At 42.0% G+C, this 16134-nt stretch overlaps 1 protein-coding gene across 3 annotated transcripts in view; it reads right to left on the reverse strand.

Annotated features, from left to right (window-relative positions):
• The window catches only part of dnai7 (dynein axonemal intermediate chain 7), a 112161-nt gene that overhangs the window by 43472 nt on the left and 52555 nt on the right, over positions 1-16134 (reverse strand). For 2 of the 3 annotated variants that reach the window (XM_072241615.1, XM_072241617.1), the window contains exons 10-11: positions 11268-11404; positions 5906-6095 (exon numbers count right to left, since the gene is read on the reverse strand). The exons of the other annotated variant lie outside the window; for it this stretch is intronic. In XM_072241615.1, the coding sequence (XP_072097716.1) occupies positions 5906-6095; positions 11268-11404 (327 nt within the window). The remainder of the gene's footprint in view (positions 1-5905; positions 6096-11267; positions 11405-16134) is intronic. 3 annotated transcript variants of the gene reach the window in all.

A 16134-nucleotide genomic window follows, 5' to 3' on the forward strand; every position in this document is an offset into this window, starting at 1 on the left:
GTTACGGGGTCCGTAACAATAACTACTACCCCTTTGTGTTCCAGCATTTGTGAGATCCATTTTGATTTTCTAAATATTTTACGTAGCCATACTACTTTTAGTGAGTTTTATAGCTGCATGCATTACATTTCTATGCTCCTCCACAGTTCTAAGCTCTTCACCATTAATACAATGTTTCAATTATTTTTCAGAACTCCATCTGTAAGATTATTGTAAGATCATTTCTAGCTCTCATTTATATAATTTACTGTAAAACTTAACCTGAACTTAGCAAATTTTAACATATAGATTTCTGTTCCATCATCTAAATATGGTAGAAAGCTGAAGTTCCAAGACAGAAGAGAATCACTCTCTTTTTTAATCAGTCTCATACTTTCCTTTATCCCACTTGCCAGTTCTTATTCAGCTGGTCAAGCAGAGAGCATCCTGCAGAAACGGCTCTGTAAAGGCCAGGCAGTGAGGTATATACTCTGAGCATTCTGCAGGCTAGATCAAGAGAGAAGTAGCCACATGAACATAAAAACCAGGAAAATCAGAAGCAATAGGGCATGGAAGCATTAGAGAGGATGTAGAGGAGATTTACTAGGATGCTTCCTAGATTAGAGAGCATGTCTTATGAGGAGAAGTTGATCAAGCTAGGGCTTTTCTCTTTGGAGCAAAGGGAGATACGAGGTGTACAAGATGATAAGAGGCATAGATCAAGTGGGATAGCCAAGGACTTTTTCCCAGGGCAGAAATGGCTATTATGTGCGGGCATAATTTTAAGGTGATTGGAGGAAAGTATAGGGAGCGATAACAGAGGTATGCTGTTTACACAGAGAGTGGCGGGTGTGCAGAACGTCCTATCAGAGGTGGTGGTAGAGGCAGATATATTAGGGACAGTAAAGAAACTCTTAGGTGGCCACACGGATGACAGAAAAATGGAAGGCTGTATAGGAGGGATTGATCTTAGAGTAGGTTAAAAGGCTGACATGACATCATGAGCAGAAGGGTCTGAACTGTGCTTTAATGATCTACGTACCATTGTTCAGTACAGAGATACTCCCCTCTGGTTGGACTTCAAGAAACAAAGATAAAATGCAGTATGCAGAATCGGGAGAAGTCATGCTGGAGCAATCAGCCATTAAAAAGACACCAAATAAAACATAAAATGTAGAAAAACATAAAATGTGGGTCAGGGAATATAAATGGAAAATGAAAACAAGTTAATGTTTCAGGTCAAAGACCCTTTGTCAGAACTGGGAAAGGAAACTTTGACAAGTCTCCACCTGAATCACTAATCTTGTTACTCTTTCTACAGATTGTGCCTGAACTGCTGAGTAATTCCAGTGTTTTCTGAGATTATTTTGTTTTTATTTTAGATTTCAAGCACCCATACACTCTGCTAACTAATGCTTCATCACATTTTTGTTCCAATATTATTAAATTTCAATTTGTTTGTTCCATCAGCATGATTCCCATATTGCAAATTTATATCTTAAAATCAAGAATCCAGAATAAAATGGAAATTTTCAACAAAATGCCTGTCGATGCTCACACCTGGCTGGTACTCAAAATTCACTCAATGGTTAGTTTATAGTTCCGATTCTTTCTTGTTTTATACATATATATCATTAAAATAATCAAGCCAATCAGAAAAGGTCATGCCAAAGTATCACATTTCTGTGTACTGAATTTAGAATTATTCATTAGTGTGTTTATTATATCATCCTCATTACAGTGGTGTACTCTATGTACCACAGAACAGGTGTCAACAGGAAAATCAATTCCAATCACACATACTCCATCTGAACTTGGTGCATCTTTGAAAACTGTTCTGAGATAGCTACACTGACACATATGTTATGGTCTTGTTCTATACTGGAACAGTTCTGGAAGTCAGTTTTTTCGACAATTTCTAAAGCACTTAAAATTAATCTACAACCTAACAAATTAACTGGAATAATTCCTCAAAATGTCCATGGTATTTCTGTGTCTGACCAACATGTTATTGCATTTGTTACATTGATAGCTGGAAGGGCCATTTTGTTGAAGTGGAAGGATATATCAGCTCCTACTATGGCACAATGGTTCTCTCAAGTGATGCTAAGTCTTAGCTTGGAGAAAATTAGAAGTCATACCTTTGAACCTTTATTTGATTTTGAGAAAAGATGGGGCTCATTTGCTGGTTATTATCATTTGAGATAATTGATAGATTTTCTCCACGATCTAATTGTAAATTTTTTGGTATATTTTTCTTTATTGCTGGCGATTTGATGTTTATTTTTAGAAGCTTTTATGTGACGCATGGCTCCGGGGTTGTACACCTAATGGGTTTTTTTTCTACTTTTTCTGCTCAGTAGGGCTTTTTTATTATCACAAAATTTTCCAATCTTTAAGATAATGTTTTTTTTCCTTGAGACATTGTAAGTGTTGTTACTTTGATGCACTCGTGTATTTTTTTGAATAATATAATAATAAAAAGATTTGAAAAGAAAGAAAACTGTTCTAATGCTTTTCATTAGTCTTGTCAACCTCTACTAGCTGACTCTGTTAGCCCCAGGGACTAGATGTAATGGAAATACTAATTAATGAAGGGGGCATTGCTTATTTCAGCATACTAATAACTAACACATTACAACAGGGTTGTGTTCCTTGAAAATGGCCGTTACCATGATTTTTTCTGTAATGCAAATCTGTCTTATGAGTGCATGCATTAAGAAACACAAGTTGAAAAAATACATTTTGCATTATGTGGGAAGTAGCAAAAAAAATTTGCTATTTCCCACACAAATTCTCTGAGAAGGAGTTTTATTCTGTATCTCAAATTTTTGGGTGGTGATTTGTGAATTCAGTAGGGGTGAATGTGATAATCAGAGTGGATTTCAATATGCAGGGTAGGTTGAAAAAATTAAGTTGGTGCTGGATCCCAAGTGAAGGAATTTGTAGAATGCCTTTTTAGAGCATCTTGTGAATGAGCCCTCTAGAATAGACAAAGGAGTCAGTAAATGATGTTTACCTGGATCTTCAGAAGCCTTTGACAAGGTGCCGCACATGAAGCTGCTAAACAAGGTAAGAGCCCATGGAGAGATATTAGCCTGGATAGAAGATTGGCTGACTGGGTGGAGGCAAAAAGTTGAGGGGAGACTTTTCTGGTTGGCTGACAGTGACTAGTGGTGTTCCGCTTCTATTCATGTTATATGTCAATGCGTTGGATGATGGAATTGATGGCTTTGTAGCCAAGTTTGTTGATGATACAAAGATAGGTGAGAGGTAGGTAGTGTTGAGGAAGCAGGGCGTCTGTAGAAGGAGTCCTCATGCAGGATTCCCTAAAGGTTAACATGCAGGTTGAGTCAGTGGTAAGGAAGGCAAATGCATGGTTAGCATTCATTTTGAGAGGACTACAACATAAAAGCAAGATGTAATGCTGAGGCTTTATAAGAGATTGGTCAGACCACACTTGGAATATTGTGAGCTGTCAAAGGCCCCTTATTTAAGAAGAGATGTCCTGGCATTGGAGAAGGTCCAGAGGAGGTTATGACAATGATCCCAGGAATGAAAGGATTAATATATGAAGAGCGTTTGTTGGCTCTGGATCTTCACTCAATGGAGTTTAGAAGAATGAGGGGGAAGTCAAATATTGAAAGGCCTAGAAAGACTGGATGTGGAGAGTATTTCTCTTATACTGAGTGAACCTACAGGGGCCTTAGCAGAGATATTTAAATCATCCTTAGCAACAGGTGAGATACTGGAGGATTTGAGGATAACTAATGTTTCACCATTTATGAAAGACTCTAAAAATAAACTAGGAAATTATAGGTTGGTGAGTCTGACATCAGAAGTGGAAAAGCTATTAAAAAGTATTCTAAGGGACCCAATCTATGAGTATTTGAAGAGACAGGGACTGATTAGGGATAGTCAGCATAGCTTTGTGCGCGATAGGTCATGTCTAACCAATCTTACGGAGTTGTCTGAGGAAGTTACCAGGAAAGTTGATGAAGCCAAGGCAGTGGATGTTGTCGGCATGGACTTTAGCAAACCTTTGACAAGGTCCTGCATGGGAGGTTCAGTCACTTTGCATTCAAGATGAGGTATTAAATTTAATTAAACATTGGCTTTGTGGGAGAAGCCATTGTGTGGTAGTAGATGGTTGCGTCTCTGACTGGAGGCCTGTGGTTAGTGGAGTGCTGCAGGGATCCGGGCTGCGTCCATTGTTGTTTGTCCGCTGTATCAATGACTTGGTTGATAATGTGGTTAACTAGATCAGCAAGTCTGCAGATGACACCACGATTGGGAGAGTAATGAAAAGCGAGGAAGACTATCAGAGATTGCAGCGGGACCTGGACTAGTTGGAAAATAGGCTGATAAATGGCAGGTGGAATTTAATGCAGACAAGTGCAGGGTGTTGCACTTTGGTCGGACCAACCAGGGTAGGTCTTAAACAGTAAACAGCAGGGCACTGAATAGTGATGTGGAACGAAGGTATCTGGGAATACAAGTCCATAATTCACAGAAAGTGGAGTCACAAGTAGACAGGGTTGTAAAAAAAAGCTTTTGGCATATTGGCCTTCATACATCAAACTATTGAATACAGGAGATGGGATGTTATGGTGAAGTTGTATAAGACATTGCTGAGGCCTAATTTGAAGTATTGTGTGCAGTTTTGGTCACTAACCTGCAGGAAAGATGTAAATAAGTTTGAAAGAGTACAGAGAAAATTTACAATGATGTTGCTGGGTCTGGAGGACCTGAATTATAAGGAAAGAATAAATAGGTTAGGTCTTTATTCCTTGGAACGTAGAAGATCGAGGGGAAATTTGATAGAGGTATACAAAATTATGAGGGGTACAGATAGGATAAATGCGAGCAGGTTTTTCTGCTGAGGTGAGAGGGACTACAACTAGAGGTCATGGGTTAAGGATGAAAGGTACAATTTTTATAGGAACATGAGTGGAATCTTCTTCACTGAGAGGGTGGTGAGAGTGTGGAATGAGCTGCCAGCGCAAGTAGTGCATATGAGCTCAATTTCAAAGTTTAAGAGAAGTTTGGATAGGTGCATGGATAGCAGGGCTGAGGTATGAAGGGCTATGGTCCAGGTGCAGGTTGATGGGACTGGGCAGTTTAAATATTTTGACATGGACTATATGGGCTGAAGGGCCTGTTTCTGTGCTGTACTTTTCTATGACTCTGTGACCTAAGACCAGAGGGCACGACCTCAGAATACAAGAACATTTCTTTAGAATAGAGATGAGAAGTAACTTCTTAAGCCAGAGGGTGATGAATCTGTGGAAGTCAAGTCACGAGGTATATTTAAATTGATGTTTATAGTTCTTGAAGAAAGCAGAAGAATGGAGTTGAGAGGGATAACAAATCAGCCGTGATGGAATGACAGAGCAGACTGAATTGGCTGAATGGCCTAATTCTGGCCCTGAGCCTTATGGTCTTATGGAATCTCCATTATCCAAAATTCCATAACAGAGATTGCCTTTACTCCTGAGAGCCCCACAGGACCAATTTCCAAAGACAGTGAATACAATAAATTTAATAAACTTGTGAGAAATACTGTATAGCACAAAACATTTAAAAGAGGACTGTTTTCTCCTATGAACTATGATCTCTAATACAGCCCAAACACCAATATGAACTCAGAATAAAAATAGAAATTGCTTAATACACTCAGTACATCAGGCTGCATTTGTAGAATGAGGAAAACACCACTGTTTCTCCTTCTATATATGCTGCTTGACCTGCTGAGTGTTTCGATCATTTTTTTAAATTTTAGATTTCTAGAGCTTGCTGTTTTTTATTAATTTTCATTTACTAGTAACGATTAGACTTCTGTAATGGGATGGTTGAGACTTTAGCCTTTCGCTTCCTAGCCTCCCCAGTATTTTGATGTTTAAATAAGTCTGAATAAATACAATACCTTTTGCATCCCATCTAGCAGGCTTGGGTTGTTCAAAAAATAATGCCCTCGGAGGGAGCTTGATGGTGATTCCTATAGGTGGCGCAGGCTGGTTTTCGCCTTCCTTCTCATCAGGATTTGGCAGTAAGGAAGTGCTATCCTTGAATGCCACCAATGGATAGGGAAATGGTTGCAAACCTGTATCCGATAGCTAAAAATATAGATACCACAACAGGTTTACTTATTAGTCCTTTCTTTAACATATTACTTATGATATCAGTTTGAAGTTCAAGATACTATCATTCAACCATACACATGTATACAGCTAAACAAAACAGTGTTCCTCAGTGACCAAGGCACTACATACATCACATTCAGCACATAAAATAATACTAACACAATAATTTTAACAGATTAATAAAAGTATTTTGTAGATGTACAAGTTGACATAGAGTGCATAAACAACAGTCTTATTGTCCAGTAGGGTCTTGCAATTATAAGAAGGACATATAAGACAAACAATCACCCCTTTTGTTAGACCCAGAGTGGCCACTACAACTGGGTGCACCACCATCTTGGATTAAATTGAAGCCATAAGACATTAAAAAATGTCGAATTTGACTTCTTAAGCAGAATCACGGCACATGCCCATGCCTGCAATTGCCTACCATGTATGGAGAACAGAAAGCTCAACCCTGGAAGTCAGTCAACAAGGCAAGGCAACCAGACCTCATAGTGACTAGGCTCAGAGGGCATAACCAAGAATGACCTGACTGTTTTTTCAAGACTTGGATTGAAGCCAAGTTCTAATAATTGTTGGGGACATTTTAAGGCTGTTTTAAATGGTTCTGATTTCCATGCAGAGTTAAAACGACAATCATTGCTGTAAATATCCTTAAACATTTACTCCATTAAAAAGATACAGAAACTAAAGTGACGATTAAAAACATTAAAACAAATTACATATAAAATATGTAATTTGGTAATCTGGCACCGAAGTTGGCAGGTGTAGGAACCTAGAGGTAGATTCCCAGAAGAAGGCATGCCAGCAGCTGTATTTCATTAGAAGTTTAAGGAGATCTGGTATGTCACCATAGACCCTAGAAAGCTCTAAAGATGTACTGTAGAAACCATTCTAACTGGTTGCATCACCATCTGGTATGGAGGGGCTAACGCACGGTACTGTAAAAAAGTGCAGAGTGCTATAGGCTCAGCCAGCTCCATCATGGGTGCTAGCCTCCCCACCATCAACGACATCTTCAGTAGGCAGTGCCTCCATAAGGACCTCCACCACCCAGGACATGTTCTCTTATCATTACTGCTATCGACAAGGTGGTACAGGAGCCTGAAGACACACATACAACATTATCCCATGATTAGATTAGGGTTAACTGGGGTTGTGGGGTTGTGGGACAGTGTGGGTCAAAGGACAGGAAGGGCCTATATCATTAAATAAAATAAAATAAATATATACTTTGGCCACTTAATCAAGTACACCTGCTCATTAATGCAAATAGCTAATCAGCCAATCATGTGACTGCAACTCACTGCATAAAAGCAAGTAGGAGGTTCATTTGTTGTTCACAGCCAACATCAGAATGGGGAAAGAAATATAATCTAAGTGACTTTGACCATGGAATCATTGTTGGTGCCAGACAGGGTGGTTTGAGTATCTCAGAAACTTCTGGGATTTTTCTCTAATGTTTACAGAGAATAAAGAGAAAAGCAAAAAGATCCAGCGAGTGACGGTTCTGTGGGTGAAAACCCCTTGTTAATGAGGAAGGCTTCAGGAGAATGGTCAGACCGGTTCTGGTTGTCAGTAAAGTGACAGTAACCCAAATAACCACACGTTACAACAGTAGTGTGCAGAAGAGCATCTCTGAACAAACATCACATTGAACCTTGAAGCTGATAGCCTACAGCAGCTTAAGACCATAAACACACACTCACTAGCCACTTTATTAGGGACAGGAGTATAAGTTAACTGAGCTTATTTAAGGATACACAAAAGACAAACTTATACCTGCTGTCAATTTAACAGGCCAATCCAACAAACATTTAAATGGCTTTCATTCCCAATTGCTTTCCAAGCCACTAATGCAACCAGAAACTTCAGGTCCTGAAGGTTACCTACTTAATGATAAATATGACACTGAGAACCAACATGACAAAGGGACACACATCAAAGTTGCTGGTGAACGCAGCAGGCCAGACAGCATCTCTAGGAAGAGGTACAGTCGACGTTTCGGACCGAGACCCTTCGTCAGGACGAACTGAAGGAAGAGTGAGTAAGAGATTTGAAAGTGGGAGGGGGAGGGGGAGATCCAAAATGATAGGAGAAGACAGGAGGGGGAGGGATGGAGCCAAGAGCTGGACAGTTGATAGGCAAAAGGGGATACGAGAGGATCATGGGACAGGAGGTCCGGGGAGAAAGACAAGGGGAGGGGGAACCCAGAGGATGAGCAAGGGGTATAGTCAGAGGGACAGAGGGAGAAAAAGGAGAGTGAGAGAAAGAATGTGTGCATAAAAATAAATAACGGATGGGGTACGAGGGGGAGGTGGGGCATTAGTGGAAGTTGGAGAAGTCGATGTTCATGCCATCAGGTTGGAGGCTACCCAGATGGAATATAAGGTGTTGTTCCTCCAACCTGAGCGTGGCTTCATCTTTACTGTAGAGGAGGCCGTGGATAGACATGTTAGAATGGGAATGGGATAAGGAATTAAAATGTGTGGCCACTGGGAGATCCTGCTTTCTCTGGCGGACAGAGCGTAGGTGCTCAGCAAAGCGGTCTCCCAGTCTGTGTCGGGTCTCGCCAATATATAGAAGGCCACATCGGGAGCACTGGACGCAGTATATCACCCCAGCCGACTCACAGGTGAAGTGTCGCCTCACCTGGAAGGACTGTCTGGGGCCCTGAATGGTGGTAAGGGAGGAAGTGTAAGGGCATATGTAGCACTTGTTCCGCTTACAAGGATAAGTGCCAGGAGGGAGATCAGTGGGGAGGGATGGGGGGGACGAATGGACAAGGGAGTCGCATAGGGAGCGATCCCTGCAGAAAGCAGAGGGGGGGGGAGGGAAAGATGTGCTTAGTGGTGGGATCCCATTGGAGGTGGCGGAAGTTACGGAGAATAATATGTTGGACCTGGAGGCTGGTGGGGTGGTAGGTGAGGACAAGGGGAACCGTATTCCTAGTGGGGTGGCGGGAGGATGGAGTGAGAGCAGATGTGCGTGAAATGGGGGAGATGCATTTGAGAGCAGAGTTGATAGTGGAGGAAGGGAAGCCCCTTTCTTTAAAAAAGGAGGACATCTCCCTCATCCTGGAATGAAAAGCCTCATCCTGAGAGCAGATGCAGCGGAGATGGAGGAATTGCGAGAAGGGGATGGCGTTTTTGCAAGAGACAGGGTGAGAAGAGGAATAGTCCAGATAGCTGTGAGAGTCAGTAGGCTTATAGTAGACATCAGTGGATAAGCTGTCTCCAGAGACTGTACCTCTTCCTAGAGATCCTGCCTGGCCTGCTGCATTCACCAGCAACTTTGATGTGTGTTGCTTGAATTTCCAGCATCTGCAGAATTCCTGTTGTTTGCGATGACAAAGGGACATCTGATAACAAGTTTTCCCTCCTCTAGAGATTGTTTATTAATGTTCTAGATTTTATTATAAAATGAGAGCTTGATTAAATAAAGGAAGGGGATGGAGAGCTGACATTAGTCAGACCACACTTGGAGTATTGTGAGCAGCTTTGGGTTCCTTATCAAAGAAAGGATGGCACTGGGGAGAGTCCAGAGGGGTTCACGAGAATGGTCCTGGGAATGGAAGAGTTAACACATGAGGAATATTTGATGGCTCTGGGCTTGCACTCGAGTTTACAATCATGAGTAGGTTGGGGGGGGGACACCTCATTGAATCCTATCAAATATTGAAAGTGCTTTAAGATGGATTAAAAAAGAAATATTTATATTTTGGTGAAATATTTCCATCTTTCTGGAGTAATCATTTACACACTTTATTATCCCTTACTTTCCCTAGACTGGAGCAACATACAATCTGCTGGTGAAACTCAGCGGAATGAGCAGCATCTGGAGGGGGAAGAAATTGTTGACATTTCGGGTCAAAATCCTGGATCAGGGCATAGATGTTACCCAACTGGTTCACCTCTTCCAGCAGATTGTTTGCTACTACGGTTCCAGAATCTGCGGTCTCTTCTGTCTCCCCAAGCTGGACTTTGATCACGTTCAGTCTGGCTGGTTGAATAGCATTGCAAAGAATCACCAAAAGCAGGACCAAGAGCAAACTTAAATGGCTTCTAGAAGAGGAAAATTAAACTGTGATCACAAATTAAATCAGCAACTTGGTTTCCAGAGTATGGAACATGCACAGCAAATTGATACATAGTCATAGAATACAACAGCACCGAAACAGGCCCTTTGGTCCATTTAGTCCATGCCAAACTATTATTCTGCCTAGTCCCATCAACCTGCACATGGACCATAGCCCTCCATACATCTGAACAACAGAAGCTCTTGACCATGTCTTAATGCTTTTATACAGAGTTGCTACCACGTGATTGATTGATTAGATATTTGTAATTAACATTCAGGTGTACCTGAGTGTGATACTGTCTGTTTTAATTACCGACTGGTTTCGTGCAATATCCTCTCACAATATACGAAAACTACAATGAACTGTCAGGTCAGCAGAAAAGGTCATTGGCTACAATTTCCAATCACCACAGGACTTGTTTGTGTACAGGACAAAGAAGTGGGGAGGAAAATCATTGCAGACTCTACCCAACCTGCAAACTGCCCTTTCCAAGAACTCCTTTCTGGAAAGTGTTATAGGGCTATTAATTCAAAAACTTCATGCCATCTTAAAGTTCCTCTCCCAGGCAGTTAATCCGATTAACCATTCTATTTAGCCTACCCCCACTCCCTCTGTTTATTACTTCAGTTAGTGCACTGCATTGTAAACAATTCAAATCACTTTTTATAATGCTGTTTACATTGTGAATACATGTTGGTATTGATGTATTTATGCATATTTTGTTCCACATTCATACTTTATCCTCTAACTTTATATAATTCCTTATTCTTTATTATTTGGCAAATGTTGTTTTTCATTGCATGTCATGCTCTGACCAACACAACACAACAAATTCCTAATATATGTAAGCATACATGGGGAATAAAGCTCATCCTTGATCTTCAACATGTTCGCCAATGCCATTGGTTGAAAGAATAATGTGCTCTTCTTTATATATTGCCATGGGATTTGCTGTATTTGCCAGTTTAGAAACAAGCTCTTTCTTAACATGTTTACAATTTTGTATACAGAAAGAACCAGCTGTTAACCAACAATTGTGATTTTAGCATATGAAGAAGTACCTGGACAATTCTCCATCCATTAACAAACACGGGCTGAGGTGGCAACTTGAACACGTCAAAATAATATACTCCGCCCAGAGGTGTGTACTGATTAAAGTCAACAATATGTTGATCTATTGCCTCTTTGGATGCACTTTCTGTATGTATATATAAAAAAAAGTTAAATCATAATATGACAGATGACAGAATTCCCTTTCCAGGTAACGAAAAAGATCTCAAATTCTCATATTTCATTTTTCCTGAATATTGTGACGATTGTAACCTTATAATTAACAGCGCAAGTTCTGAACAAAAGTAAATTTTTTAAAAATTATCCTCAGAGTTTTGGTGTAGCAGAAGCGAAACAATCCAATAAAAGTGTTAATTTATGGTCCTAAAAGTACCATCTAAACTGAGAAGGTGTTAAAATGTCTGAACTAAAATAAGAATATTTTTAAAAACAGTTCTTATTTATGAGAAAGTTACTCTGGAAAACGTTTTAGACCACAGGATGAGGCTCCGTAATTCTCCAGAAACATAGGCCCTTCAGCCCACATGTCTTTACCTTAGAAATTACTTAGAGTTACCCATAGCCCTCTATTTTTCTAAGCTCCATGTCCCTGTCCAGGAGTTTCTTAAAATACCCTATCGTATCCGCCTCCACCACCGTCGCTGGCACCACTCTCTGCATAGCAAACTAACCCCTGACATCTCCTCTATACCTACTTCCAAGCACCTTAAAACTGTGCCCTCTCGTGCTAGCTATTTCAGCCCTGGAAAAAAGCCCCTGACTATCCACATGATCAATGCCTCTCTTCATGTTATACGCACCATCTTATATACATCATCTTATTCTCTCTTCTAATACTGAAGTTGTTGATACTTTCTCCCCTGTTACGTACCCCGTAACTGGGTTGCCAAACCAGCAGAAATGGAACGCTCGTTGGAGTCTGGATTACTAGGAACTAATAAAGTTTTATGAACGACATAAGTAATACAGTACACTAATCGTAAGGATATAAATGTAACAGGTTAGCAAGGATAATACACACATATACACAGAACTAGAGTAATGGGAATCAGCCAAGCTCTATGGCAGTCTAGGGGTAAAGTGATCAGTCTTAAGTGAAGCAGAGTTCAGTTCAGTTTAGTGCAGTTCACAGTAATCGCTGTTATCGTACCGTTGGAGAGAGAGAGAGAGAGAGATACGCAATTTGGTTTCAGGCAGACCTTTTGGATGTCTTCGCAGTTGGTTTCGGGCAGACCCTTTGATGTCTCCTATCCCGCTGTGGTCACTGACTGTGACCCTTCCGTTCCGGATATGATCGTTCTTCCGCGGTGAACCCAGCACCCAGGCAAGGGTGGACACACACCCAGGTTCTCACCAATCGTACCTTTACACCCTGTTAGCCTCTGGTCGGTTCCCGCAAACAGGACCTCCAAACTTCCACCAACTTCTGGGGGCACACTGCTTTTCCCAGGGTCTCGTGGTGTCCCGTGCCTTAGCAAACCTGCTCCTTTTATCCCCCTGCTGGGGTATCACCTGTCCATCAAACTTCAAACAGTTCAGGTTCAAAGCAACCGGTCTGTCAATAGCTGAATTGTGTTTCTTTCCCGTTAATCCCTCTCTTCTCCCTTATTAGCATTTTGAATGTTTCTCCATTCTCTTTCTTATCTCTCTCATTAGCAACATCAGTCCAGTACCTCTGCTGGGTGTCACACATGACACCCCCACCCTCAAAGGATTTTTACCAGGGTAAAAATTATGGGTATGAATGCACATTATTAGATACACAATAATATACAGGTAGTCATCAGCTATTCAGCTAATACAGAGAACTTTAAGTTTTAACACCTTGACAGACAGTCAGCAATCACATTGTCCGTTCCTTTTATATGTTTTATTCTAATATCAAATTCCTGTAAGACCAGGCTCCAACTTAGTAAGCGTTTGTTTTTATCCATCATAGTGGCCAAAAACACTAATGGATTGTGATCAGTGTAAATTATCAGTGGTTTCCGTGCCGGACAAATATAAACCTCAAAATCTTGTAATGCTAGTATGATTGCCAGTAATCCCTTCTCCACAGTGGAATAATTTCTCTGATGGACATTAAACTTCTTAGAAAAATAAGCCACTGGGTGTTCAATTTTCTCTGTCTGTCTGCAACAACACCGCCCCTGTCGCTTCGTCGCTAGCATCTGTTGCTAGGGAGAAGGGTTTTGAAAAGTCAGGCGCATTCAATACAGGGTGGTGACACAGAATCGCCTTCAGACTCTCGAAGGCTTGTTGACAAAGGTGGTTCCACACAAACTTCGCATTCCTCGGCAAGAGCTTAGTAAGAGGGAGGGTAATATCCGCAAAGTTTTTGCAAAACTTCCGATAGTACCCCACCATCCCCAAGAACCTTCTCAGAGCTCTCTTGTCCGTCGGGTTGGGAACTTCAGAGATAGCCCGCACCTTAGCCTGCATCGGGTCCAGCTGCCCCTGTCCTACCACAAATCCCAGATAAGTGACCTTCGCGTGGCCGAACTCACTTTTCACGAGGTTCACTGTCAGGTTGGCTTCAGACAGCCGTTTAAACAGTTCCTCTACTGCCACAGTGTGCTCCTCCTACGTGTCACTCCAGACCACTAAATCGTCAATATACGCTTCTGCGTTCTTTAACCTTTTTATCACTGAATTAATCATCCTTTGGAAGGTCCCTGGGGCGTTCTTCATGCCAAAAGGTAAAACATTATACTCGTATAACCCGGATGGAGATACAAATGCTGAGATTTCTCTAGCCTGGTTGGTTAAAGGAACGCACCAGTACCCTTTCAGCAAATCGATCTTTGTGATGTACTTAGCTCTCCCCACTCTATCGATGCAATCGTCTACCCTTGGGATGGGGTAAGCATCAGTTTTTGTGATGGCATTCACTTTTCTGTAATCTGTACAGAATTGTATGCTCCCATCGACTTTCGGGACAACCACACAGGGAGAAGCCCATTCCAATTTGGATGGCCTAATAATATCTGCGGCTAGCATGTGTTCAATTTCTTTCTCCACTAGCTTGCCCTTCTCCAAGTTCATCCTATAGGGGTGGGGTTGCTTAATAGGCTGGTCTGAGGCGACAAAAACATCATGTACCGTCCCCTTGCATCGCCTCGGGACATCCGGGCATACATCTGCATGCTGGTTAATTAGCTTTGTCAGCGGCTCGCTATGTTCGGGGGGTTAAGTGAGAGACCTTATCAGCAAAGTGGGCCAAAACAATAGAGTTCTCCAATCTGGTCGGCACCATATTTATCTTTTCAAGATGGGTTTTCGCCTTATCATTTGGCACCCCAGCCTCATTAATTTTCATGATAACACTGACTAGGTCTGCTTTCTTATCGTGGTAAGCTGTTAACATATTAATAGGCTCTAACTGTGTCGGCTCACATCTACAATACTCAATAATATCCTTCCTCATGTTCAGTCAGTAAAACTCTTTCATAATTCTATCGACTATTTTCCTCATCCCAAAATGTGCACCGAGGGGTATCTTGTGGGCCAGGTTAAAAATCTCATCCCTATAAATTTTCGGCACTACCACCTGGTGTACCACCCCCCACTCCTCATCTGCGGACACGGTACTTGGTCTCCACATCCCCATCAGTACTCCCTCCTTCACATAATAGCACACTGGTTCCTTTTTTACTTCTGCTTCGGAGAGAGCTGTCTCCGTCAAAACCATCAGCTCCTCGTCTCGTTCCTGTGCCTGTATAAATTCCTCCCTCGCTAATGATAAATCTGCCTCAACTCCCTCACTTCCTTCCGCTCCACTATGCTTCTTCTTCTTACTTTCTAACCCCTCCTGGTACAAGGCTGGTAAAAACGTCTCAGCTAAATCTACATTCGCTTCGGCAGCCTTTCTGGACATGCGCCGAGTCACTGTGCAAACGGGATAAACCTGTGAGTCCATGGGTAGGTCCTCAGTCCTGGCAGGCTTACTCGTCAGCTTTACTGCTGGGTACACATCTCCACCTGCAAGGTCATTACCGAGTAAGACCTCCACGTCTTCCATCGGTAATTCGGGCCTCACCCCTATCGTGACCGGTCCGGAGACCAAGTCGCTTTTTAGGTGTATCTGGTGCAAAGGTACTGCTTCAGTCCCTTTCCCAATGCCTTTTATCACACTGACCTCCCCAGTCTCGGTCTCTGAACTAAAGTCTAACACCCTCCTTAAGATCAATGACTGACAAGCCCCAGTGTCTCTCCAGATCCATACTGGAACTGGGTTTGACCCCTCCTTCACCGACACCAATCCGGCCGAAATAAACTTCTCGCGCCCTTCCTGAACTCTATCAGACCTCTTCTCCCCTAGCGGTTTGTTTGCCGGCTCAATACAGCCAGTCGGAGTCATCGTTTTTCTTTTCCCCATCTCCTTCTTTGGGGCAAAACACCTGGACGCAATGTGACCGACTTTCCCACAATTATAACATACGACCCCAGGAGACTTCCTACCAAACTGCTTCCTGTCTTCCTTATCCTTCTCACTAGTCCCCGGCTTACTTTCTGGCTTTTCCGGTGAACTTTCTCCACCTTCTCAACTACCCTTCTGGTAGCTCTTACTCGGGGTAAACTTTGCTTTGTGTGTTAACGCGTACTCATCCGCTAACTTAGCAGTTGCGGCTAAGGTTTCTGCCTCTTTCTCATCTAGATAGGGCCTCATACCTTCAGGGACACAACCTTTAAATTGCTCAATCAGTATTAGCTGCAGCAGTCTGTCATAATCTCCAGTGACCCCTTTCGAGACGCACCAACGCTCACATTACATCTGCATTTCACGGGCAAACTCTAAATATGTGCGGCCCCACTGCTACCTCACATTCCGGAACCTTTGCTGGTATGCCTCCGGGA

The sequence above is a fragment of the Mobula birostris genome, chromosome 23 (genome assembly GCF_030028105.1).
Source record: "Mobula birostris isolate sMobBir1 chromosome 23, sMobBir1.hap1, whole genome shotgun sequence".
Lineage (NCBI taxonomy): Eukaryota > Metazoa > Chordata > Chondrichthyes > Myliobatiformes > Myliobatidae > Mobula > Mobula birostris.